This window comes from Lacerta agilis, chromosome 3, assembly GCF_009819535.1.
Source record: "Lacerta agilis isolate rLacAgi1 chromosome 3, rLacAgi1.pri, whole genome shotgun sequence".
NCBI lineage: Eukaryota > Metazoa > Chordata > Lepidosauria > Squamata > Lacertidae > Lacerta > Lacerta agilis.
In genome coordinates this window covers 5,621,337-5,648,955 of record NC_046314.1, presented here as the reverse complement: position 1 = coordinate 5,648,955, position 27,619 = coordinate 5,621,337, and the positions used below count along the sequence as shown (strand labels likewise).

The 27,619-nt window shown below is 40.0% G+C and overlaps 1 protein-coding gene across 3 annotated transcripts in view; it reads right to left on the bottom strand.

Moving 5' to 3' along the window:
• The window catches only part of PPP3R1 (protein phosphatase 3 regulatory subunit B, alpha), a 41,608-nt gene extending 14,518 nt beyond the window's left edge, over positions 1-27,090 (bottom strand). Inside the window, exons 1-2 of one of the 3 annotated variants that reach the window (XM_033142707.1) lie at positions 26,849-27,090; positions 14,146-14,217 (exon numbers count right to left, since the gene is read on the bottom strand). In XM_033142707.1, coding sequence (XP_032998598.1) covers positions 14,146-14,217; positions 26,849-26,851 — 75 coding nt within the window. In that variant the 5' untranslated portion in view covers positions 26,852-27,090. The remainder of the gene's footprint in view (positions 1-14,145; positions 14,218-26,848) is intronic. The other 2 variants (XM_033142705.1, XM_033142706.1) reach the window with 2 other exon arrangements.
• Positions 27,091-27,619: the final 529 nt, after the last annotated feature.

The following is a 27,619-nucleotide window of genomic DNA, read 5'->3' as shown; positions in this document are numbered from 1 at the left end:
TCAGATCTACCATAGATCCTCCCAATTACCTCTAAGGTGTGAATGCAATACCACCTGGGCCTCCAAATCCTATAGCTCTTCTCTTAGACTTACAAGCAACTTGAAATTGCACAACAAGCTATGCTATTTTATTAAATCTGCACACCCTCAACATTTCTATGTGGTTGGCAGCCAACATAGCTAATTGCAAAGAACATGGAAGTGGATCAGAAGAAAAACACTGCTTTTTCACAGTACAATTCCCAAAGCCTAATGATGTGCTGAACCTGGGTATACAAAGCTACCACGAGCATGCGCCACCCTTAAATCATCTTTGAGGCTTTTAGCACAGTAACTAGTCAAAGTGAGAGCCTTGTCAGTGATTTGGATCCAAATATACCCTTCCTGCAAATATCAGAGCTCCTTCAATTGGTGGAAGGGTCTCTAGCAGAGGCTCTCACTGGAGGAAGGGTGATGGTTTTGACCTAGCACCCCTTACTCCTGCAATTCCTCCTCCATGCTATCTCCCACAGTATTCCAGAGGGTCCTTTAACCCTTTTCATTGGTGTTTCTCTCTCTCTCTCTCTCTCTCTCTCTCTCTCTCTCTCTCTCACACACACACACACACACACACACACACACAGTAACAAACTAAAGTAGTATCTTGATTCTCAAACTTAATCCATTCCGGGAGTCTGTTCTACTCCCGAAACTGTTTGAAAACCAAGGTGCAGCTTCTGATTGGCTGCAGGAGCTTCCTGCACTCAAGCGGAAGCTGCTTCAGACATTCAGCTTCCGAAAAATGTTTGCAAACCGGAACACTTACTTCCGGGTTTGCAGTATTTGGGAGCCGATTTGTTCGGCAACTAAGCTGTTCGGGAACCAAGGTTTGACTGTATAAAAAATACAACATACCAATAATAGAACAGCCATTAAACACACAGTAACATCTAGAGTAAAAACTAAAATAAAACCAAATCAAATCTAGTATTAATCCCAAGCACCTGCTTATCACACTGTCACAACAGAGTAGAAGTGTTCATACCCTCTTTTACTCTCTAATTTGCAAGGATTTGCATTTGGGGGTTTTTCACTCACAGAGAAACTGCAAAGGATGGCACCAAGAACATTAGAAGTCACTCAAGGATAAAACACACCTATTTCTACAAACACCATAGCACAACTCAGTTATTCTGGCATAACCAAGTACATAAGTAAGTACTGAGAGAAAAAAGTGCAGACACTATCAAATGTATACAGCTTATACTATACTAGGAGTAAGCCCCAATGGATTTAAGGGAACTGACTTCTGAGTAGACATGGTTAGGATTATGCTGTAGCATGTCATTTTGGCCAGATCTGCTTTCTCTAGGTGGAAACAATTCATGCACCACCCCAAAGTGAGCAAATGCAGGTGTGCCTACCATATAGTTGTACATTGCTTAGCTAGAATGTAGAACAGTGACTATGTTCAAACACTGTGAAGTTTTATTCAAATAAAATATTTTTATAAAGCCAACCAAAATATCACAAGATAGGGTGCAAGCTTTTGTGTTCTCCGGAACTCTTTATCGGGTTAGATTAGGGATTGTGAATTCATTTCAGCCAGAGGACCTCATTGCCTTGTGGGCAACCCTGCATGGGCCCCATACCAGCAGTGGGTGCAGCAAGAGATGTGACTTCTATCTTTCTACGGTAAGCTATAGTTCAGCAACATAAACACAGCAGTTCCTACACTACATCTCTCTATCCAGGCAAGCAAAATACATTACCACAGTTCAAAGGCACAGTACAGTCAAGGTAAAGAACCAGACAAGAGAGGCTGGAAGTCTGCATTTGGTCCCCAGGCCTGAGGCTCCACACTTCTGGATAAAATGGTAAACAGAGCAATTGAGGACAGTGGGGGGAGGGAAGATGAGGGGGAAAAATTAGTTGATATGGAAGCCCTAGAATCTGCATCTGGTCAGAGTATTAAGATGGAATGGAAAAGGAAGTTACGGACTTCAAATTGGGTTCTTTAGGTGCAATGTATGTATCAGGTTGTAACAAGGTCTTCTGAAATAGCATAATAATGTTCAACTCTTTAGACTGGTAATATAGCAAACTCAGGAAAGTGCACAGCTAATGTCATGTTTTTATTTTTCTTCCTAATGACAGAGGAATCTGGTCAAACTTTTGAGGGAAGATGAAAAAGGAGACTTCAAGCAGTGAAGATTTTCTAACCTGATACTGAAAGGTTAGTATTAAGATCACTGAAAACCAGAGGACAGAAAGAGAGGTCTACAGCTGACGGACACTTAACCTGGGGAGCAGTTGTCTATGACTCACTAACTATTTATAGTCGTGGAGAGGAATCAACTTAAGACTTGGCTGTAATGCACAGATCTAACACAGCAGTGGATCTCAGGAATGGAGACATCAGAGTTTAAATCACAGGCCCTTAAAATGTTTGACCATTTAAAAGTATTTACTTTCAACACAAAAACTTAATGTTCCTCTGAGCTACCATATTTTGACCTATTATCAGAAACAATGAATGCTGAGGCCTACACATCACTAGGCCACTGTAGTCCAAGAGATGTTTGATTGCCATGACACTTCTTAAAAAGTGGAGAGAAAGGGAATGTGGTGCTTTTATTGAGCAGAAAGTTAGGCAACACAAATATTTTAATTTGAAAACTACATAGCAATCTAACCTATGTGCAATACAAAAATAACAGACAAAAGAAGTTTAGACAGGATGGCTAATGAACACAATGACCTGCTTGGCCAACCTTTAGTGAAAAGCAATGCTAAGCATATAGAGAAATATCAAACGTACTTTTCATTTATTTGGAGGCTATGTGGTCTACCAAACTATGTTGCTTTGTTGGAATGTGCTGTTACCAACAACCCATGGGGTAGGAATGAAGCTGTACAAGTCGAGCACCTACAGTCTTCTGCCTCAAAAGAAAATGTTTCATGTTACCTCAGCATGACTAGACATAAATTTAATGGGATTCAGTTGGTAAGAGAATCACATTTGGTAAGAGAATCACATCATACCAGAGGCAAGTTATACCTCCACACTTTCATGCAAATTAGGACCTGTGTGTAGTGGAGCATCTGCAACAGGGGCAGTGCAGCATTAAGCATGAAGGGTACATATACCAGTGTTTTTCAACCACTGTTCCGCGGCACACTAGTGTGCCGCGAGATGTTGCCTGGTGTGCCGTGGGGAAAATTGAAAAATTCAAGAGAATTACTTTATATATAGTCAATATAGGCACAGAGTTAATTTTTTTAACATTTTCTAATGGTGGTGTGCCTCGTGATTTTTTTCATGAAACAAGTGTGCCTTTGCCCAAAAAAGGTTGAAAAACACTGACATATACAATTAGCTGTGCTTCCTACTCCTTATAATTAAAGTACTTGTTTTCATTCTTTGTACATCAGATAGTGCAGCCAAATAGATGAGTGCCAGCAGCATCAAGAAATCTGGCTGTTACCGTAGAGATGTGTCCTTCAAAATTAATCTTGAGTTTTACTAATATAAGGTATTACATTTCTCTTTACAGTATTTCTCTTCTCTGTCTTATCAAGGGAGCTGCCAAGTTCCAATTAGTGCTGAAGAGATTCAAATACTGCTTGTTTTATAACCTTTAAAAGAAGGGAGAAAAAAGGCACCACTATTTTGCCCCAGTATGCTTTGGAGCAACCTGTGAGTTTTTGTAGTGGGCATAAATCTAATTAATCTGCAAAGTGAAGCATCACCTTAATATTATAGAAGAAATTCCAGCACACCATTTCACAGCAATCTTGTTCTCTTTTAAAAAAAAACACTGACCCCAAGGAACCACTGTGTGAAATTCAAAAGCGAACTCACTATTTTCCTATGATTGCTTAAAAGAGAATGGTATAATTATATTGTTCCTTCTCTCTCTCTCTCTCTCTCTCTCTCTCTCTCTCTCTCTCTCTCTTACTAGAGGGGAGTATTAATTGAAGGTATGAGAGAGATCAATGCACCAACAGAGAATAATGTGGAAAACATAATGCATGGAAACAGGCAGCTTTGAAAAACAGATCATAATATATGTGAAATTTTAATTTTGACTATTTTACTGTTTCAATGAAATTAGGAAGAAATGATCCACCTGCTCAAATTACAGCCAAGGAAGCAGTTGACTGGTATTAGACTACTCTTGGTTTCCTAGAATTGATGGATGGGTTATCAAGGTAAAATGGCAGTGTCCATCTTAGTGGATATTGTATTGACATATTATCTCAGTCAAAATGATTCACTCTCCCTCTTCTCCCACAAGAAGCGCTACAGTAAAATTACACTTCGTCGCTTCTTGGAATTAAAACTTGGCAGAGAGAAAGGAAGGTAAACTATTGCCAAAAACAAAACAAAGGAAGGATGTAAGATGTTAGTTTTGCCCAACATTTAAGTATTTTTGCATCAAAGAAGAACTTACAAACTTAGTGTGTTTATATGCATTTCACCTTCAAAATAAATTTTAGTTTGTACATCATGTAAACACCATACTTGTCTGCTGATAATAATAACTCTTGTTTATCGGTTAAAAGGAAAGAAAACAACACTACCCTCAGTAAAGACATGCAATCTAGGAATTCCAATTTCTGCTTTTGAACATTCAACAGAATTCACAGTTATAGACTTCACAGAATGGATATTATATAATGCCTTTCATGGAGACATTCCTTCCATCCACAGAAGGCTTTTTGAGCTAATGAAGGAATCTCACCGGTGAAGAGGGTTAAGCAACTTTTGCCAATTTCCTCAGCCCTCCCCATCTGAACTTTGCCATTTGTCTCTATTGCTCTCTGCGTCTCTAAACCACTTTTGAGTTTTTTCCTAAATCTAGCAGCATATAAATTTAATGGCATAAATTAATACTTACTTATTAAAATATATACCAAGATACCTCTTCATTGTCTGCATAGGCCTGGCAGAACAGAAGTTTTCAGCCAGCAATTTAGAGGGAGATTTCCATCTCAACAAAGCAAAGCTTTTGGAGAGGTTGAGGATTTAGTGACTGAAAAAGCAAGATCTTGGCTCATGGGGTTGGAAACAAAATGGGGCTTCTGTCTTTGGATGTGGGGTGAGGAGTGGTGGGTCTGGATTCTGCCTGCTTCACCACCTCACCTGGAAATGGGGTTGTTTTTTGGAAAAGTTCTCTCAGGAGGGAGGGAGAGATGGCAAGGTAGCTGGGGATAGTTCTGAGCTGGCCAGATAGTCTGCAAATTATTTTTCCCAAGAGGAGATAAATTAATGACATCCCTTTTCTGAACTTGCTACAATTATTAAAATGCACATTTTGGCCAGACTGTTATGATCAACTCCTTAATTTCAATGTCTGTTCTCAGTCTTACAAGAGCTTATTTTTGTCAAAAGTTCATCCTAAATTATTTCTCCCCACTCTAGAAGCCAGACATTCCTTTTAAAATCCTGATTTATAAACACTCGATACAACAGTACAATGGTTTGAAGAACTGGGAAACAAGTCGTGAGCTCACACACTCCCTTTCCCCATGACTGCCTGTTTAAGGTTACCCCTAAGTTTGTTGTGGCAGCTAAACACCAAACCATGAGCATTGCTTGCCCTCTCTACCAAAGTGGAAACTTATTTCAGATCTATAGTTTCTGCTGATGGTTTGGAGAGCAAAGCAAAGGCTAATCTATAGTTTGAAACTCAGGTGTCACAGCAAACTAAACAGAAAAGGGGATGGAAGTTGTGTTTGTTAATGATTTAGAGCAACGGACGGCAACAGTAGCTGCCCAGAGGACTTCCGGGGGGGGGGGAGGCTAAGGGAACACTCCACAAGGGAAGGTGTTTGAAAAAGGGCGAGAGCCTGCCAGCTCTGCAAGCAAGGGGTGACATAACTGGGCTCCTGAGCCCTGCAGGGTGCTGCTGAAAAAATATAGTTGGTCAAAGGAACAGCGGACTCAAAAGGTTGAAAACCTCTGATTTAGAGAATAATTTAAATTAAGATACCATGTTTAGGCAAGATCTGAGGTTTAAAAAAACTGATAAACTGTATATAAATAGAGCATCCTGGTAAAGATTTTAGATTAAACAATCTCATGTCAGTCCAAATTTAATGGTTATGATTTTCACCAATAAGTTAAAATAAGTGACCTTCTATAAGTGACCTTCAGTACTAAAGGAATTCAAATGAAGATTAATACCTCTTGAACAGAGCATTTAAAAATGTAGACATCAGAGATAATGAACCACGGCAAAGGGGATTGCAGGATTTAGGATTACAGTCAGGATCAGGTCAGGTTAAAGCTGTTACAGCATTTAGCCACTGTTACACTTCAGCACCAATGATTTTTACTCTAGTTGTGATTATAGCATGTTTCATTGAACTAAAACAGCTTTTTTACTTCTTCCATTTTATTATTAACCACTTTCCTAAAATAACTGGCAATGCCAAGTTCAACAGGGGTTTTGTGGGAGCCCTAGAGAACAAGCATTTATGAGGAGGAGGAGGAGAGGGAGACATGTAATCCCACCCTCCCCAGTGTCAGCTCCAGAGCAGGGGTTTTTTGGGAGGGGTTAGAAGGGGCACAGGGAGTAATCACCAAAATCATCCCTCGATTCATTCAGTTACTGAAGTTGAGTCTGGATCCCACCCAGGGTAGTTTGAGAATCTTAACAGTAATGTACGATAAACACAAGAGTAGCTATATTGCAGTTACTTTTCAAAACACTTCTTTACACTCCTCTTAAGATATACTGTGTATGTGGCTCATTTTTGTCTAGGATTAGCTCAAACCAACTAGTGGCTATTTTAAAGTAAGCACTGAACCCCTATTCCTGCCATGTAGTACCTGGGCCACCTAATGCAACTCCTTCTTTTATTTTCATTAGTTAAGTACAAACTACACTTAATTCAGTGGCTACTGCCAGGAATTTTGGCGCAAGGAGGATGGAAGAGATAGAACATAGGATTGTGCTTCTCTCCCTTCTAATTTACTATTGCAAGAGCCTAAGAGCAGGAATCTGTCTTTTTTTGCTTATGCTACTCTGTAAAGCAACACACTAAAGGTGAAGGTAAAGGGACCCCTGACCGTTAGGTCCAGTCACGGATGACTCTGGGGTTGCAGTGCATATCTCGCTTTACTGGCCGAGGGAGCCGACGTACAGCTTCCGGGTCATGTGGCCAGCATGACTAAGCCACTTCTGGCAAACCAGAACAGTGCACGGAAAGGTCGTTTACCTTCCCGCTGGAGCGGTACCTATTTATCTACTTGCAATTTGACGTGCTTTTGAACTGCTAGGTTGGCAGGAGCAGGGACCGAGCAATGGGAGTTCACCCCGTTGTGGGGATTCGAACCGCAGACCTTCTGATCAGCAAGCCCTAGGCTCTGTGGTTTAGACCGCCTGTATCCCAAAGGATCACACTAGTAACACATTAATTTCACTATAAAGTGAAAGTAGAAGATAACTTACCTGACTAGATTACAGAATGAGGTTTGTTTTACCCCATATTGAAGCACAGGTGTATAGTTGTGGCGTGTTGTTGTTGTTGTTTTACATTTTATTTGTTTTTTACACAAATCAAGTTGAACATTAACAATAAAAATAGCTTTAGTAAAGGAACAAAAATATAACATTTTTCATTGTATTATAGTAATTTCTTGTGTATAAGATGCTTACTTGTTGAGACACAAAATATTGTGGCAGCAGTAAATAAAATTTGCTCTCCCATATTCTATGATTTAAATATCCTAGATAGCAGGGTCAACTATGTTACTAAACTAACAATACCAGCCCAACGTAGGGCATTTATGTTGGCCCGACTGAATATCTTTCCCTCGGCATTTGTCAGGGGTAGATATCAGAATATTCCCAGAAACAAGAGATACTGCAGATGTTCCCTGAATGTCCCGGACACTGTAGAGCATATTCTCTTTTATTGTCCACTACACAGTACGCTGCGTGAACGCGTGTTGGCCCCCCTTTTGGATGGTTTGAAACTGCAGCAGGGTGGAAGTGTTGGATTCTGTCTCTCTGACATTGACCAAGGGGTGACTGCAGGGGTAGCCGAGTTTTTGGCAGCAGTGCTTCAAGGAGTACTTTTAACAGGACGAAATTCTAGATTTTACTAATACACACATACAAGCAGCCTATGAGTTTAATTGCTGTTTCTTTGTGTATATATATATTTTAAAGTGCCTGTATGTGATTCTTTCTCTCGCGATTTTACATGTAAATGCCTAATAAAGGTCTGATAAGTAAGCTTACTGACTTTTTTATCCTAACAAATCCTCCAAATTCACCATGTGAGTAGTTGAATACCTAGTTAAGCAAATTTCACCTACAACAATGCTCTTCCCCCAAACCATGAGCTTACAGACACCATCTTTTGCACTAAGCAAGACTGATAAATATTCTAATAGCAGGCTCTGGTAACAGAAAATGAAGGCTTCCACAAAGCTGACACTTACAGCAGCCTTTGGACAAGAAAGTGATTACCGTATTTTTCGCTCCATAGGACGCTCCGGACCATAGGGCGCACCTCGTTTCTAGAGGAGGAAACCAGGGAAAAACATTTTTCTGGTTTTCCTCCTCTAAAACCCATGGGTTTTTTTTGAGAATCAGCTCAAAGTTTTGCAGCTTTTTTTGCAAAGGGAAAAGCCCTGCTTTTTGAGGATCAGTTCAGATTTGTGCAGCTTTTGTAAAGGGGGAAAAGCATTGCTTACAAACCAGTAAGCACCAGTACAAACCAGTACAGACCAGTAAGCACCAGCAGGTAATAGGAAGCAAGAGGAAAGCAAACCAGTACAAACCAGTAAGCACCAGTACAAACCAGTACAGACCAGTAAGCACCAGTAGAAACCAGTATGTACCAGCAAGTAATAGGAAGCAAGAGGAAAGCGAACCAGTACAAACCAGTAAGCACCAGTACAAACCAGTACAGACCAGTAAGCACCAGTAGGTAATAGGAGGCAAGAAGAAAGCAAACCAGTAAGCACCAGCAAGTAATAGAAAGCAAGAGGAAAAGTAACAGAAAGCCCCCAAATGGCTGAAAAACTCAATTTCCCAGGATCCTCAGCCCTCCCAAAGGAACTACTGTGCAAGGGGCCTGGGTGGGGCAGGAAGGGAGCTAGCTTCCTTATCTCCCTCCCAATCTCCTGCAATCAGCTGTTGAGCGGGTTCCTTTCAACATTCTCTTCCCCTCTTGTTAGCCTTTAGCTCTTTCTAAAACAGAAAAAGCAGGCTCTGCCTTTCCCCCCTGGGCAATTTTGCCCCAGGGACCATGCATTCGCTCCATAAGACGCACAGACATTTCACCTTACTTTTTAGGAGGAAAAAAGTGCGTCTTATGGAGCAAAAAATATGGTAAGTCAGAAAAGGAAGCCAGAAAGCATGCATTCAGCATGCTCCTATGTTTAAAATGGAGATGCTTACCTGTGCTTTCATCACTGGGTGACAAAGGTAAGAGAAACCAATTCATATATTTGCATTAAGTATGTACCCTTTTTGAGTTGAGCCAAGTTCAGTAACATGGGCTAAAACCCTAATATTCAACAAGCTTTTCTCACATGGTTAACTTTGAGCAGACCCACATGGGCAATGCTTAACTTCTCTGACCAACTATGTGAAATGAAATCTTTATTATGGTCATAGACCAGCAAAAGAAAGATAAAACGGTAATACATGGTATAAATATTTCTTAAATATCGTCTTTTAACACTACTATCTCAAATCAACTATGTGTAGCACAGTATGCCTAAAACCACAGCATCGGGATAACAGAGTGTCCTAGCTCCCCATGACTGAAAAAGAACCGGAACTCACAACTCCAGTTTTGCTGAAGGTTTTTCTTTTCAGATCAGACTGGTACATAAGGCAAATCACAGGTTACAGGAGTCAGTGGGCATAAGAGAGCCAAAAGGCACGGCTAAGCATGAGATGGCTAAGATGTTGAACCAACAAGCTACACATCCCCTTTGAAAAGTGGTGCAAGCACAGCAAACAGCTGAGTTCCTAGACTGGACAAGCAGTCCTTCTACTGGGTTGGCTAGGTGAGGTTTGAACATGCCAGAGCTTCTGTGTTCTAGGCAATGGATAAGGGGTAAGGGCCAGCTCAGTATCTGACAAGACTCCCAGCTACATCCTCAAGAGATGGCCCTTGTGCAACCAGGGGAGGCACCAGAGGCAGCTGCTTGGCTGGCAATGCCTGGGCAGGCATATCTGAGGGGTTGGAGACAGTGATTTCTTCTGATAGATTGTGGATCTCCACCCCCAAGCCCACTAGGATCACACACCGCTAGGGGTTTAGCCACCATGATCGCAAACACACCAGGACCCTCTCCTGTGGTCCTATACAAGTGCTAACTTCTCCCCTCCCAAAACCTAGTACGTACCAGTTCTTTCTACTAGTGAGTCTGTAGTTCTACTAGCACTGAAAAACCAACAACACAATACTAATGATAACTGCCTATCCTAGTTCCAGTTACAGGTAGGTAGCCGTGTTGGTCTGCCATAGTCAAAACAAAATAAAATAAAAAATTCCTTCCAGTAGCACCTTAGAGACCAACTAAGTTTGTTCTTGGTATGAGCTTCCGTGTGCATGCATGGTATCTGAAGAAGTGTGCATGGACACGAAAGCTCATACCAAGAACAAACACTCCTCCCAAAAGTATATTCTTCCAAACCTGTGTGAATATGCATGTATACATCCATCACCACATACATGCTTTTAATAATACATTCCAGGCTGTGAAATGGTTTTTACCCCATAAAACAAAATCAGAAAAAGGAGAAAAAGCTTTCTCTGCTTTCTTCAATCTACCCATAAATTTTCAAGAGTGCTCTGATTAGCAAAGGAGTAAGATGTACTTGCATCAAAACTATCTCATGGTTCTAACTCAGAAAGCAATAGGTGGACTTGTTCATGCAACACTAAGCCATGGTTAACCACAAGTTAACTCATATATGACCAAAGAAACTGCAGCTTGCTTCATGCATGTTTTTTGTTGTTGTTCTCCAGATGCTCTAGCCTTGTACCTTTGTGACTTAAGGAGCATCCAGGATGGGTGGCCAAACAATCTACACTTAAGAAAGGAACAGTGCTTTGCACATAATGCCAAGCAGTAGTTAAAATAAACCAAGGTTTTTAAATCAACGAACAGTGAGTTCAAATAAGTTTTTTGACAGTAAACAAACCTAGATAAGCCACTAGAAAAATGATTAAACATAGTTTAATAAACCTTTACTTAAGCTGCAATCAGGGTGGATAAAAATCAATGATTTTTTTTAAAAAAAATCAAAAAATAGGATTTTTTTTATTTAAATTGGATTTTTTAAAATAAAATGCTTTTTGAATTAAATATATTACCATCCAAAGGTTATTCAATCATGAAATAAAGATTAGTTTTTTAATTATGTAGAATAAGGCTGTATATGTTTAATTTTTTTAGTAAATAAATCCCATTAATCCATTCACAATGTCATTTACGCTCTTCCAGAGGTTTTTGTATGATTATTGGGCAGTTTCTCTGCCTACAAGATATTATCACAGATGCTTGGTTTACTTTCTCAAAACTGAATTTGACTCAGCAGAGATCACATGCCTCTTCTTCACAGCAAAAAAAATGTTATAACATGAACAGAGTTGACAAAAAGACCTTAATCCTATTGTTCTACAAACCTATGAATGCAGAATCAACCCCTTCAGTGCTAAGTTTCAAGAAGTTCAGTGAATAGAATAGAAACAATATTTTTCTGATTGTTTGGAGTGGAATGGATCTAATAAATCTATTTAAATTGTTATTATTAAGGTAATGATTATTTTTCTCCTTCCTAAGTACAACAACAGAAAAGTTGTCCAAATATGAATAACCTATTAAACTGGGGATAAAAAAACTAATATGAAAGGTTGTTATTCTAAAAATCTTCATCTACTTGCATATTAAAGTTATATCAGCAAGAATTAGTCTTTATGTAGAAAACTATGATTTAAATCAAGCCTTACTGACTAGTGATTTAAATAGTGATTTAAATCAGTTTGATTTAAATCAAATCCACCCTGGCTGCAATCCTAACTCCACTTACTTGAGAGTAAGCCCCATTGAATTCAATAGGACTTACTTTGAATAGACATGGTTAGGATTGCACTGAGCGTTGTATGCAAACCAGGCTATTCTCTTTCAGATAACCTACCTCAGACAGATTTTGAGGGTAATATAGGATAACCACACATTTGCTAATATAAGCTCCTTGGAGGGATGCTAGGTTGTAATGTGATTAAATAAATGTGTGGTGGAGCTATGGGATATGGCACGGCAGTTCCAACAAAGCCTAGAAACCAGTGTTAGAAACTCATATATAAGCTAGGCACCAAATGGCTTCTTAAACTAAGGTTGCAGTCACCAAAACAGAATGTATACTTGCCATTTGGGGGCAAGATGGCTCTAAAGTCTTATTTTTTCAACTGATGGGCCTGATTGTGATTGATTATCAGTTAAACATATGACAAACTTCAGCTAGATTAAGAACTTTGAGAACTTAAAGAAGAAAAGTCTCTTGATCCAGGGACAGTCCACATATTGGCCTATTCCTACCTCTTTTTCTTAATGGTGACCATTCATAACATAGGAATATTCTTCACAACTATGAGCAGGACAGTGGGGTGGAGTAAGTGAAGGCAAGCTACAACAATCAACTATAACATTTGTCACTGCTCCTACTCAGGCTGCACAGAAAAAGCATTTTGGTTCCTGAAATTCATTCTGATTGTGCATGTAAAATATAACTGATAGAATTCTACAGGATGGGGTATCAGTGTAAGGTATGTCAAGATCCAATGATCCCCAGGCATGCATCTCCAGATGGCAGAGATGTCAGGTGCCATGCTATCACCCAGGCATCTTCACTTGGTTGCAAGTGACCAATAGTCGGGTACAAAATGCACTTGGTGCCTTGTTAATTTCGAACACTGCTAGAATCATCCCTGAAGCCCACCTAGAAACCTCTATAAACAACCTACCACTCTCCTATTCATCTTTATTTTTGTTGAACAAAACTGAACAGGCACACACGATTCACTAGAAAGTTAGCTAGTGTGACATGAAGTGCCTGGATAGAACACCATTGGATATAAGCTGTTCTGATGTTTCTTAAAGAAGAGTACAGTAAGTAACAAAATGAGCAAGGTACACAGGCTTAAAGAGAAATGATCTCAAGCTGGAGGTCCACACTCAATGATTAATTTATCAGTATTTCTAAGTGGCTAAATTTTTTTGAAACAGCCTTGTATTTAGGCACTATCCTGACAACCACAGGCAAGTGCATGGCAAATGAACAGGCTGGCGGAGAAGGCATGAAGCACTTCATTCCTCCCCTGTGCCTAGTACATTTAAACTCCAAACATTTACATAAAATTTGCTAGAATATTGCATTTGCTTTGATGCAAAAGGATTGTGTGGTGTTTTAAAATCCCACTGAAAACTCTAATGCATGTGATGTCTTGTTAGGTTCTTCAGTTTTGAATCTATTAAAATGTGGCTAAGGCTTGGAATTCCTGGATCAGTGCTCATGCATCAAATATAAAGTACCGGTAAGTTAACTACACTTTTGGAGTTGTGCTTTTCTAGATTTTTGAGCTTTGCTCCCATCTAAACATTACCCTGTACTCTTAGCAGCTAAAATTTCCTGATTTTTTAATCTTTCATAAGGAACAGTTTTAAACAGTTAAGACATAAATGCAAGACCAAAAATAGACCTATTCATAATTCAAAAATATGAAAAAGCTAATGAAATTATGTCATATCTGAGGTTACTTCACTCAGTGAGCATGGTCTGTAGCCTCAAACCTGCTCAGCTTTAAAATTCAGTTCCATATGAAAAAATCCACACTCAACATCTATTTTCCTCTTCAAGTATACCTCAGTTTGGTATTAATTCCTCGTTTCAGTTTTATGCAGGTTGGTCTAATTTGAGAGTCAATGAACAGAGACCTCAACTTTAATCTAGAAGATAAAGTCCCATCTCAGCTACAGACTCCCTATAAATGTGACCCTTAGCTGCAGTTGTGTTTGAAAAATGGAAATAATAGTAGTCTACCTCCTCATAGGACTGTTCAAAGGACAAACATGATAGTAGTAAATTAAAAGGAATATGCTACTTCTGATTCTATTAAACTCACAGAAGAATGGTGCGGCTGCTTGCTGGTGCCGGACCTGCCTGGTACTGGTGTTGGACCTGCCTGGCGTTGCTGCTGCAGATGTAACATAATAGAGATTTTACACTTCTTTTCCTCTATATAAAATATGAGCCATGTGTTCATTTAGAAAGTGTCTTTCCCCCAACCTTTTATACAGATCAGTTTTCCATTCGCCACTACTTTGCCACCCAGCCTTCCATTATATTGACTAACTAATATTTTACTGTGGCATGAGCTTTCTTAAGGGATACTTCATCAGATCTTTCAATGCCATTTAGAATTACAAATTGACGAACATACGAACAGTTACCTTTCCATGTAGGCTAGCAAATATGTCACAATTTACTAGACCTTCAGAAATACTACTCCATGAGTTAAACACCTGCTTATAATGGAAGTAGTTGCCCTATGCTAGTTCATGTGATTATTTTGAAATAATTACTCATAGTCATTCACATAATAACTGGAAGGTTGGAGGGTTCAGTTCCAAATCCTGTATTTAAAGCCAAAACTTAGCCATAAAAGATATGTGCCTCTAAGCATGACAGAGTAGTATTTCTTCACCACAGAGCAGTAATGACCAGCCTATGCATTTTTAGAAATATTATAAAGTCATGCCCCTTAGAACAGGGATAGAATGACATCATTGTTTTCTAAATCAGCCTCTATTTAAAATTAATACTTTGCATTGGAGAAATGACCATCAATATTAATGCAAACATAAAGACCCTCTTTTACAAATTGAGCCTGCCTTAATCCCACTCAGTTCCGAAATCTGCTACAATTGCTGGCAAATATGTAGCTCAGTTTTCTTAAAGAGTGTTGCACTTTTCAATATACCGGTACATGCCTATTTCAGAGCTTGCTACAAGCAGCTATATGCATGCCTACTGTTGCTGCCTTAAAAGCACATGTGACCAGAAGAGAAGCACCAAAGAGGCAGGAACATTCAATATACACAACATAGTCAAGTGAAACTTAAGAAGCTCTTCAAAGGTAGGAAATAATTTCCATCCACAGCAACAGAAAGGGTGCTTCCAACACATAACCAGAAGAAAAGCAATTTTCACATATTTCCCCTCCCTCATTTAGCAACTTGAATCCTCCCAAAAATCTGCTACCAAGGTTTGGGGGACGCATCGGAACAGCATGTGAGATACTGTCACAGATTAAAAGGGTAGTATGATATACAATGGAGGAGCCAATTTTCATCTAAGTGGAAGCTTCCATTGGATCAAAAGCTCTTCCTTTCACTGAAGGACTACTTATGTGCATGGAAGGGCACCTGGAGACCCAATCTGTTTCCTTCAGGAATAAAAAAAAATTCTAAAGTTAAAATGTATTTAATACAAAATGATTGCCTGAATTGTGGAAGGTTGCAGAAATGGAGGAAAAAATACTAAGTTGCATGACACTTTAAAATGTAACCATACAAGGTGATTCCTTCCAAAACCAATTGTGTCCATTAGTAGTCTAAATAGACAAAAGCAAAGTAGGGTCCTGTAACAAAATGTTGCAGTGTAGAATGCTTCTGTTTAGGGTTTAAGTTGCTTCACTCCATTCCTCTTCCCCTTGACCACATTAGCCAGTATTCTGTGCCCACTGAGGATGCTGTAACATATCTGTGTGCATGTTAGTTCAAAACAGCTGTGAAGCATCTCAAATTACGATTATAGGTGTTTAGCCAAACCCTTCCCACAGATTTGTCCAAATCTAAGTAGCTCCAACAACCCTTTGAGCAAATAATCAATAGGCCATGTATTGATTGGCGGCTTTCATACATAGGTAACATCATTACATCAATAGGAACATCATTATAATTGATACATAGTGGCTAATGTGCCATGGAAATTTATAACAGTATTGTGCTTTTGGATTGGTTGCTGCATGAGCATAGACAATAAGTCTGGTAGGTGCATCAGTGGCATGGAATAGATTGACCCATTGGCAGCTAGCTGGCACTTACAAGAATTCCAACTTGCCGAGGACCAATTGGAAGTCTATCATGTAAGGTGTGGGGCAAATGGTGAGATTTGGGGGAAAGAGCCTCACAGGCCAAATTAGGACCCCTGCCAGACCAAATTAAACCTGCAGGCCACAGGTTCCCTACCACTGCTCTAGTAGTGGACTTGGGTGACTGAATGCCTATCAGTATGGAAAATTAAAATGACAGACATGTTTGAGTTTCTCCAAAACAGTGGAGCAATCATACGTAAGTTTCCAAGGCTGAGGGAATGGAGCTAAGAAAACAATTTATCTAAATGTCTAGTGGGGGAACTGTCAGGTTCACAGTGAAAGCCAGAGACAGAACGTCTGTGTTTGCTGCTACTTTCTGTACGGTAATGTGGGGGAGAAAGACTCCACTGTCCTCTCATAACCACACTAAATTCCTGGATTTCTTCATTGTTTTCTATGGTCAGATCTCGCTTTCACCAAGTGGGTTGGGGGTCTAAATTAGGAGTTAAGAATCTGTGGTCTTTGAGATATTATCAGAACCTCAACTCTCAATAGCTGCAGCCAAAAGGGCTGTTGGAGAGGAGAGATAGAATATGTAGTCCAACAACACCAGCAGAGCCAGGGATTCTCTTCTTTGGTCTAAAAGGAACCAGAGGTCAGGCAGGCTGTGAGAGTCTATTAAGTTTTATAGTTCAGAGTAATAGAAATACAGATCTTGTAGCATTCAGCGGAAATGGGAGATAGCCACAATCACCTGAGACACAGAATGCTAAGTGGTGTGTGTCAGTTGCAGGGGCTTTGTGAGGCATCAGCGCAGCTCCATGACACAAGTTTGTATAAAAAATACATGTTAATTTCTCTTTAAAGATACAAATTTAGCCTGACTCTTAAAAGAAAGGAATATACTCCGGTCACTTGAAATGAGATTTATTCACTAAAATATCCTTTGCTTTTCATGAGAATGACAAGGATTTGATCCAAAACATGTCAGGTCCACACATATTATAGCAGAGAGAAGCATATCTTACCTTTTCAGATGTTACATCAAAAAGTACAAAACATAGATGCATACTAGTATGTTGGAAATCAAGCAATTAAAGAAAATACTTGTACTAAACTAAAGAAACAACAACAATCCTTCACTGCCTGCAGCCTAATGTTGGGTCCTATACATGAACTGCAAAAAGAATATATAATAACTCCACTTTTATAAAGAAGACACACCTGGAATATTTCATTTGCTTAGTGGTTGAGAGAGAGAGAAATGCCTTAACCCTCTCTACATTTAAACAGTAGCATTATTAAAAAGCCAGCTTGGACTGTGATATTGCCATAGCTCAATTCATCTTCTAAAGGAGGAGTGGACAGAAGTGGGGTTGGAATCTATCTGAAGGTCACCAGATGATTTGCAACAGAGCAGTGCAAGTTTGATTCCTTATTGTCAAATAACAAAGAAGCACTTCACCTAAATTTCAAAGTTGATAGCATAGAAAATGGAAACCAAAATCCCAGGCCAACTTTGGTTTATCTTAACTGGAATTAAGGCAAACACACAACAATCTCCAGGGCAAGGGCATTCTGAAAAGCTGATTAACCAATATATGAAACCTTATAAGGCAATACAGTCACATTATAAAAAGGGACAGGAACACTAGCATTTTCAACTCTTATACTGTTAACTTAATACTTGATGAGAAATAAGTGCCCTTCCAAAACCACAGCCATAAGCAGAATTTGTAATTTTCTATAAAGATGAGTATACCGTAGATTCCGAGCATTTCCAATCAAAAGACTAAAGTTATGTTGTAACAGTATTTTCTCTTCAGGATCTGTAGTATTTGTTCATTATTAAAATTGCTTTGGATGACATGTGGGGGGGTGGCTAATTTTTTAAAAAATGCATATATATATATATATATATATATATATATATATATATATATATATATCAGGGGACCACTAACACTGCTATAAAGTAGTAGGTTTGCTACTAATGTTGTGCCTCTAATATTAAATTGGAAGCAATGAGCACAAATATTTGCTTATAAATTGGAATCATCCAAATGTCATCTCTGTTCCACAAGCTATCCAAGTCAGGTGCACTATCCAGATAACAGCATGCCAAAGGAAAAGGTACAGCACAGAAATTGACCTATTTAGCAGTACTGTACAGTATACACTCCAGCAGACAATTAAGAAAACCTAAATTATATATAGTGGTACCTCGGGTTAGGTACGCTTCAGGTTAAGAACTCCGCTTAAGAACAGAAATTGTGCTCTGTCGGTGCAGCGGCAGTAGGAGGTCCCATTAGCTAAAGTGGTGCTTTAGGTTAAGTACGCTTCAGGTTAAGAACGGACCTCCGGAACGAATTAAGTACTTAACCCAAGGTACCACTGTAGAAGGGAGAAGGAAGCAAAATCTGATCCACCTCTGGTCACTAGTTAACCAGACCTTGGAAAAACCAGAGAGATTACTAGTGAGAACTTGCTACACACCTATTATGCCTTTGTTCATGAAACAGTATTCCATGAAGCCATAGCAGTTAAAATTGATGCCCACTGACTAACTAGGGAACTTTATTGAGCATTTATTTTCCCCAAACCTAAGTGTCACTAGTAGTAAACCTCTAGTATTATAAAAACTGTCAAAAATGACTTTGGATAAGATTTATGAATAATCACATGCAGTCAGAATTAAGGAACAACAACAGCTTGTTCATATATACAGTTAATTACTACTGCAGACTATTAATAAAAAGTTATACACAGAACATAGAACACAGTTCCAGATGCAAAGAAGCATGAAACTAGTTTCTTTTACCTATCCAGAAATCCCCTTGTTGCGTCAAAACAAACTGAACAAGAAGCAAGACTTTCTCTATATAAAAAAATCAGTTTATAAAAAATAAATACCAGGTTTCTCTTAAATAATAATTTGTTTAATTATCAAATCATCTATATAAAAGCAGGTTAGCCCTTGGGTTCAATGCCTCCACCAAATACATCTTACACAGAAAGGTTTTTCTATGTAAAAGCTGAATCAGTCTGGCGATTTCTCAGATATGAATATTTATACTCTTACTTACTAAACGTAAGAATTTCAATTCCACCTGATGAAATCAACCTGTATGCCAAAGAACTATCAGTCATGGGCATTTTATCTCTTGTTTGCCACCTTCTTTTTATGAGGCTAGGCTAAGGCAAAGTGAAGCAGAAATATTGAAAAGAAGATAACATCATCCAGGGTACAGGTTCCTATATTCCCATACTTCCCATCTTTCAAACTGCCAAGGCCACTCATGTTAATAAAGTTTTATAAAATAAATATATTAAAGACACTGGGTTGCATACAACACTGTTTACAAGTGAGCTTAACAGACTTCTGTTTGCTCAATGGAACTTTGCAGTCCCCCATCTCTCCTAAAGTCCTCTGTAAACCCTAAACATCTACTCTGACAGATTTTGGGGCTGTGCAGGAGAAGAAGTGAATTCCTGTTGTGCAAACAGAAGTCTATTCACACACTTGTTTCTACCCATTCCTTCTATTGTTAATAGATATAGATATAGTATGACACGCAAGACTTTGGTGAAAGAAACAATACAAGTAATACCCTATTTAACTGTAAATTAGTATGGCTTAATATTCAATTTGCACCACTGCTTAGGAAATATATGAAGTAATCAACAGGAAACATGATTAAAATCACTTATTTAAATTGGCATTTCCCCCCTGTTGATTTAAATTGCCTTGATTGAATTCAATCCATGATGCCTCACAGCATACTTGAAATGCAGGAATTTAAAAGCTGGTCAGTACTGATTATTTATTTCCAAATCTGCCAACAATGGACATAACAGAAAAGTGAACATAAACCTCTATAAAGTTATTTATGCATGTACATCTGATCCGAACAACAACTCAGCTTAGAAACACTAATCCCACTTTGCTCAAAGATATGCATCTTTGAGGTTGTTAACGTTTACTGATAAACTGAAATTCAAAATGATGGGCCATAGGAAACACAATGAAAGATACAGCTTGTTCTCCTGTTCTTAATTATTTCTTTATCTAAAGGTATTTGAACTGCCCTTACAGCTGTTCAATTAATATTTCTTGGAAGCTTCTTGATTAAAAATATATTGATTAAAATATGAAGTAACATGGGGGGGGGCTAAATAAGTTGACAACTGGCATATGCCAGGAAACTGGCATATACCAGTAAATTTGTGCAAAGTTTTACACCTTTATCTATGTGTAAAGGTAAAGGGACCCCTGACCATTAGGACGACTCTGGGGTTATAGCACTCATCTCACTTTACTGGCAGAGGGAGCCGGCGTACAGCTACAGCTTCCTGGGTCATGTGGCCAGCATGACTAAGCCACTTCTAGTGAACCAGAGCAGCGCACAGAAACGCCGTTTACCTTCCCGCTGGAGCAGTACCTATTTATCTACTTGCACTTTGATATGCTTTCAAACTGCTAGGTTGGCAGGAGCTGGGACCAAGCAACGGGAGCTCACCCCGTTGCAGGGATTCGAACCGCCGACCTTCTGATCGGCAAGCCCTAGGCTCTGTGGTTTAACCTACAGCGCCACCCGCGTCCCATATTACACATATTTTGTGCTTAATTGCACACATGGACTAATGTGGTGCTTCAGGTTAAATGAGGACAAACTGCAGTAGGACTCCAACTCTTGCACAGCTTTTTTTCTCCTCTGGTGCAGCCATGAGGAACTCAGAATTGTTTGCTTTCATTTTTACTAACCTCAAATTGTTATGTATTTTAATGATTTCGTTTAATTGTATTTTAATTATTGATTTTGCTATGTTTTAAGCAGTTTTTGCTTTAACCAGTAAGCCGCCTTGAGTCCCATAAGGGGAAACGGTGGGGTATAAACAAATTTGTTGTTTATTATTTATTATTGTTATTTATGATGATGATGTTATTTATTGTTATTTATGATGATGATGATGATCTTTGAACTGCAAATAAGGCTTAGCGATGGGTAGGAAAAACAAACCACAATTTACAAAGCTGGCTTATTTTGACTAACTGCAATCAAGATTAACTACCATATTTTTATGTGTATAAGAAGCCCACATGTATAAGATGACCTCTAATTTTTTGAACCCCAAATTAAGAAATCAGTATTTTAAACATCAAACAGAACAACTTCGATATTTTATTAAAAATTCAAAGCACTAGCTCCAGTTTAGCAACCCCCGCCAGCGCCTGGTTGGCGGAAGTGGTTAAGTGAAAGGAATGGCGGTCCCAGCAGCTTCTTCACAGCAGCCGTGGGAAGGTAAGTAGTTTTTTTAAAAAAACAAATCACCTGTGTATTCACCATCCATGTATGAGACAACCCTGAATTTTTGATTTTTTTTAAAGCAAAAAACATTGTCTTATACAAGAAAAAATACAGTAGTTTAGGGTCAGATGCAACACAAAACTGTGGTTAATCCAAACATGGAAATGGAAGTTCACATTCTCCTTCAGTATTTTTCTTTTATTCCCCAAAAACATATCTGTATTGCAGGGCCAGGGTGTGGATGTGTGCCTGTAGTAACTTCATAGCACATTACCGGTATCTCCATCACTTCCCTCTCCAGGATACTTGCTCTAAAAGTTAGGTACTTAAAATTATCCATACTGAAATGGAGCACTACATTGTCTCTAAGTATTGCTTGTTTGATTCAAATGATGGAATTCAAAAACTCCAGGGAAGGGGAACAAGGGATGAGCTTGTCCCTCGTCACTAGTGACATCACATAAAAGATCCAGAAGGCAACACTCCAGCCACACAATGCACTAGCAACGTTTGCTATCAAGGAGAAGCACAAAATGCTGGCTTATGAGTCACTCTTGGTCCACCTAGCTCATTATTGTCCACTCTGACTGGCAGTAGTGGTTTTCCAGGGTTTCAGACTCTCCTCCTCCAAACCATGAACTGTGAGGCTATTTAGTACTATCAAGGACTAAGCCTTATTTAATAGGTATTACATTATTTCTAAACTCTGCTCTGGTCAAGGGTTTATAGTCAATGCTCTCTTCAAATAAGGTGGACGCAGGTCACAATCTCAAATACTGAGGACGAATTGATTATACTACAGAGGCTACTACAGAAGAGGGTCTTTGATTGGTCTGTGGGGAAAGCATTGCACAGGATTGACTGTGCCTCCTCTCCACCTTCCAGAAGGAAGACAGAGTCCCTGTTCTCAGCCAAGTCCAAGCTTTGGCGAGGCCTGAGGAAGTCAGTGTGAGTTTCAATAAATTCAGCAGCCGTCCTGTGGGACTGAGTGTCCATCCTGAGCAACGTGTTGTGGGCCTTAGAGTCACTCTCATCTTGGTCCCTGGGACATTTTGGTGAGGCTCAAGCTGGGAAATGCCTATCAAGACAAGTCCTCTGCACCATAAATATGGGAGTCATAATCTCAGTCACAGACTTTAATCACAGTCAAAAAGTTTGGTGAAATACAAAATACTGCAACCTGAACGATGGTAACATATGGTATCCTAGCAACAGAAACTTAAGAGAAGATTGCATAACAAATGCACATTTTCTCTACAAACAAATAAAAAATGAATGCAGCAAAAGTGTATAGAGGCCCAAAATTAGCAAGTGTACAGTATATATGCCTACAAAATATATAAAAAAGAGGCTTTGTAATTTTTGTATCATCATGGCTGTGAGATCTGAAGACCTGCTCCCGGCCTTGTAGGCCTTTTTCCACCTCACTCTAGCTGCAGAAGCTGAGGCTGCCAAACAGATTCTTGGGCTGGGATATTATTTAGAGAATTCTATTGGTAATAATTTTTGGGTCTTTATTTTTGTTTTTATGATCTAGGAAATTGTTCAATTTGGATGTTTACTTTTTGCTGTTTTATTTATTGCTTATTATAACTTCTTTTTATGTTTGAAATTATGTAATTTTTACATGTTGTAAACTGCCCTGAGCAGGTTTCAACTCTGAAAAGTCAGCATACAAATAAAATTATGAGCACTTCTCAAATAATAAGCCATGTCCATTAACTGGCCATGGAATCCCTTTTAAATGGTTTGCCAGGCCTGCAGGTAGAGTGGTGATAGTTGTGATAATCAAGGGGACCACAATGCCACTTCTCTGTGACCAGGCTGCTTTGTATTACTCTATTAGGGACAATTTATTTCAAAAAATAAGTTTGCAATAGGGCAAAGAAGTCTGCTGTTTTAAGATAAAAAAAACTTGTTGGGCATGCAAAACTCCTGGGTGTGCTTAATCCCTGGATTAAGGCTCATATGCTTGAATAATCTAATAGGCAACAATCAGAATTTAAAAGTGGAATTCTTCTGGTAGACCCCATGAAAACTAAAGGCTTCATATATTCATCTCTTAACCAGATTTATCACCACTTGCATAGAAAAACCTGAAACTTAGCGAAATATGAACAGCAATTAACATGCCAAAACAATCTTGTAGAGAAATCTGCGCACCAGAATATTCTCAAAATGATTATGAACTGCTCTGAGTTTACTTGAACATGAAATGCAATTCTTATACTGAAACCCCTCAAAACTATTTATTCTTAAGAAGTTCTTTTTAACAACCTATCCAAGCCAGGTTTACTAACAACAAAATCTGATTAACTTTAATTGGATGGTATCCAAAATTAGCCATACTCAAAGTAGACCTACTGAAATCAATGTATTTAAGTAACTTGTCTACTGATGTCAATGGATCTATTATGAGTACCACTTAGTTGGAATCACTTATTGCAAACACTTTCAAGCATGGAAAATTTAGGATTGAAGCCTTTGGTTTTTGTTTGCTTGTTTGTTTAGGGAATAAAACATAGTACATGCTGCTGAACCTTGTTAAAGAGTGTAGCTTGCAACTATTTTGAATTATGCTCAACAAATGGCTCACATTTTAAGTCACTTTTTAAAACAGTTAATCTTAATACTGCCAGTTTTTCTGACACACATTTCTAACTAACAATATACAGCCATTTCAGCCTTGAAGATATAGTACACACAAGGTACAAAGATTTTAAGCAACTGACATATTACAAAAATCAAGCTATGGCATAAAGGTTTTCCAAGTCTACCCCCCTCCCCCCCCAAAAAACATATTTTGTTACAAAAGAAAAGGCAATAGATAATTTAAGCTAACAAATGTTTGTAGAAAAGGGCGTTGATTCTTGGCACTAGAAGCAAGCAGGAGACACCCCTAGTGTTGACATAAAATACTACAGCAGTAGTATTACTAGATTAATTTTATAGCAGCGAACAGCAAATTTTGATCGCCATGATTTTTAGGTAGGCAGTTCCTTTCTACCTCATCTTCCTTATTCACTGAAACCTGAATGGTCATGGATGTATCAAATCCTATATTTTGGAGTTAACATTACTTAATTAATCTGAAATACATATTATCAGGCATGCTTTGTGCAAAGGCTATGCACACTGTAGCATCTCAGTTCAAATATGAAGATCAAACAATGCTGTACCACAGCAAAAAAAAGAACCCCACAACCAGCACACTAGAAAAATTAAAAATTGTTTGTAGAAAGAGAATGTGTACAAGTGGAGGAAACATTCCTATGGTAAAGAAAGGGTGGCTAATGTATTAAATGGTGAAAACATGTCTGTTTATTAGCACCTAGCATAAGGTTAGTAAATAGGGGGTTTCTCTGTATAGTTTAGGGACCACTGAGAAAGATCAGTGAATGGGGATTATTTTTGTGGTCGTGTGTATGAGGAAATTATGGTGTTGGGACAATTATAATTAGGATACTGAGGTAAAGTGTAGTCTAGATTAATGAAGGCTACATAAAAAGTGTAATTAAAATTGCTGTACAGGTTATGCTTGAAAGGCAACTGAATAATATGACACCTTAGTAATTATTTTGGAGATGGATTCAAGGCTTCAAATGAAATTAGAATGACTTTCTTTCTTTATGGTTGCTTGTGGACAGTAAAGGGAAAGGAATATAATAATAATTTATAATAATAATTTATTATTTATACCCCGCCCAGACAGGTAGAGGCAACTGCAAGAAGAAATTAATAAAAATCTGACCAGGAAATGAAAAAATTATGAACACATTTCATTACAGCACAACACAAATCCAGGAGTTTTCACTATGTGAAAGTTCAGGCAGAGTAATGGAATTAAAACTGAATAAAGGAATATTGTGATGTCTGTGGATGCTACAGGGCAAAACAGTTAAGACAGCTACTGAGAAAGGCAGGATCCTATGCAAGATCCTAGGCACATTTACCTGGCTGTAAATTCCATGGGACACAGTGATACTAACAAGCAGGCATGCATAGCATCAGGCTGCATATACGCATAGTCAAGATTTAATACTGATTTATATAGCAATCTTATTCAGAAGCAAGTCTCACTGTGCTCTATGGGACTTATCCGCAACTAAACATGCACAGGATTGCAGCCTTAGTTACACATCTGATGAAGTGGCCTCTAGTCCATGAAAGCTTATGCCATAGTAAATATGTAAATTTACGAGATGCTGCAATAACCATTTTTGCTGCAACGGACTAGCATAGCTAACCACCTGAAACTAGTTACCCATTAACCACCCTTTTCACTACCAGTTGGGGTGATTAAAAAGACACACACAAACACACTTAAAACAAAAGCAAATTCTTCCAGTTGCTTCAAAGCATGCTTGTGGGTGAAATACAGAGTCCCGCCATCTGTTTTCACCAAGCACCCATAACTGTGGCTGTTATTCGGGACACAGAGGCGTGATCATGTTATGCTGTGTGCCAGATTTCCTATCCCTGCGTGAGCATACATACAGGCATATACACACATGTGAGGTGGGAAGAAGGAATAAAAAGCGCATAGTAGGTGACAGCGAACTATACAAGGTAGAAAGGGTTGCAGAGGAGGAGGGGGGGTGTCGCCGCTGCTGTTAAGCAAGCAATGCGAATACGCAAGAGGAGCTGCGTGGGATGAAGAAAATTTGCAGGATTTTTCCTTCACAGGGAGATGAGGAGGAGTTCGGAACAGAAAAGAGGGGCGCTTTCAAGAAAGCAGTCGCAGGAGGAGAGGGGAGGGGAGGGGAAAGAAGAAAACTAACGCGTGAAAAGTGTGTGCGGGGGGGGGGGGTTTAAAGTAATACAGTACATATTGAGGAGACGAATTCTTTGCCAGGGGTGGGGCACTGCAGGGAAGGAGAGGTCACTGCTGGGTGAAGGCAACTACCGGAAAAGCAGGAAAGCCACTGTTAGTAAAGGGGGGTGGGTGGAGAGAAACACAAACACACACACACACGAGGTCCTGGTTTTTTGTTTTTGTTTTTTTTGCGTGCGGGGGCGTCTTTTTTCCCCCCTTTTGCGGGGAGGGTTAGGGGTGCGGTGTCGGGGTTGGGAGACCGAAGGCGCCTCTCGATGCGATGCGGAAAGGACGTCGCTAAGCCAGTGGGGAAACATGGGGGCTTCTGGCGAGGGGGCGGGTGAGCCTTCTACCGGAGGGGGTGCCAGCGAAGGCCTGACATGGAGGAAGCGAGGGAGAGGATTACACCACACCACACCAAAAGCGGGGCGGGGGGGCGGGGGGCCGCTTCATTTCCTCCCTTTCGCGGCGGGGGAAGAGGAAGAGCTCGCCGCCGTCTTCGCTCCCTTCCCCTCCCCCCCTCCGCCGCGCCGCGGTCGGTTGAGAACGGGATCCCCTCGGGGCCTGCAGGTGGCGGGGGGAGGCGGCCGCCCAAGGTCCTTACCATGGTGGCGGGTTGTCGAGAGCCTGCCCGCAGCCGAATCCACCGCCGAGTGCCGGCCTCCTCGTCGTCGTCGTCGTCGTCGTCTTCTTCCTCCTCCTCCTCCTCCTCTTCTCTTCTTCTTCCTCCTCCTCCTCCTCCTCCGCTCCCCTCGTCCGCCTCTTTTCCCTCACGCTCCTCCGCCGCTCGGTCCCTTCGGAGCGCTGCCTCAAGAACCGCCGCCGCCGCCGCCGCCGCCGCCCCTCCTTTTTATTATTATTATTACTGTGGTTGTTGCCGACGACGGTTTCGCCGCAGTGGGCTCGCGCTGACCCGCAGCCTCGCGGAAAGGGAGGGGAAGGAGGAGGAGGAGGAGGAAAGAGAGAGAGAGAGAGAGATAGGGAGGGAGAGAGAGAGAGAGAGACAGGGGAACCGAAGCACGAACGGTCGACAGCAAAGGGGAGGGGCTTCCAACATCCGGGCAACTACGCCGCCGCCGCCGCTTCAACCACGGGCTTCATTTGCATACGGGGGAGGGAGGGAGGGAGGGCGTGCGCGTGACGTCACCCGCGCCGGGAGGGAGGCGTAGAAAAGGGGGAGAAGAGTAGAGCTGTAAAATGGCGGCTTTTGCTGTGAGGGGCGTTAGAAATGGGGCAAGTTGGAGATGATAAGCCCCTTGGCCTAAGCTCGCGCTTTGGTTTCACCGCGTGAGGAAAAGCCTTGAATTTAAAAGCTCGCCACACAAACACACACACACACACACACACACAAAATAAAAACCCCAAAGGTGCCGCC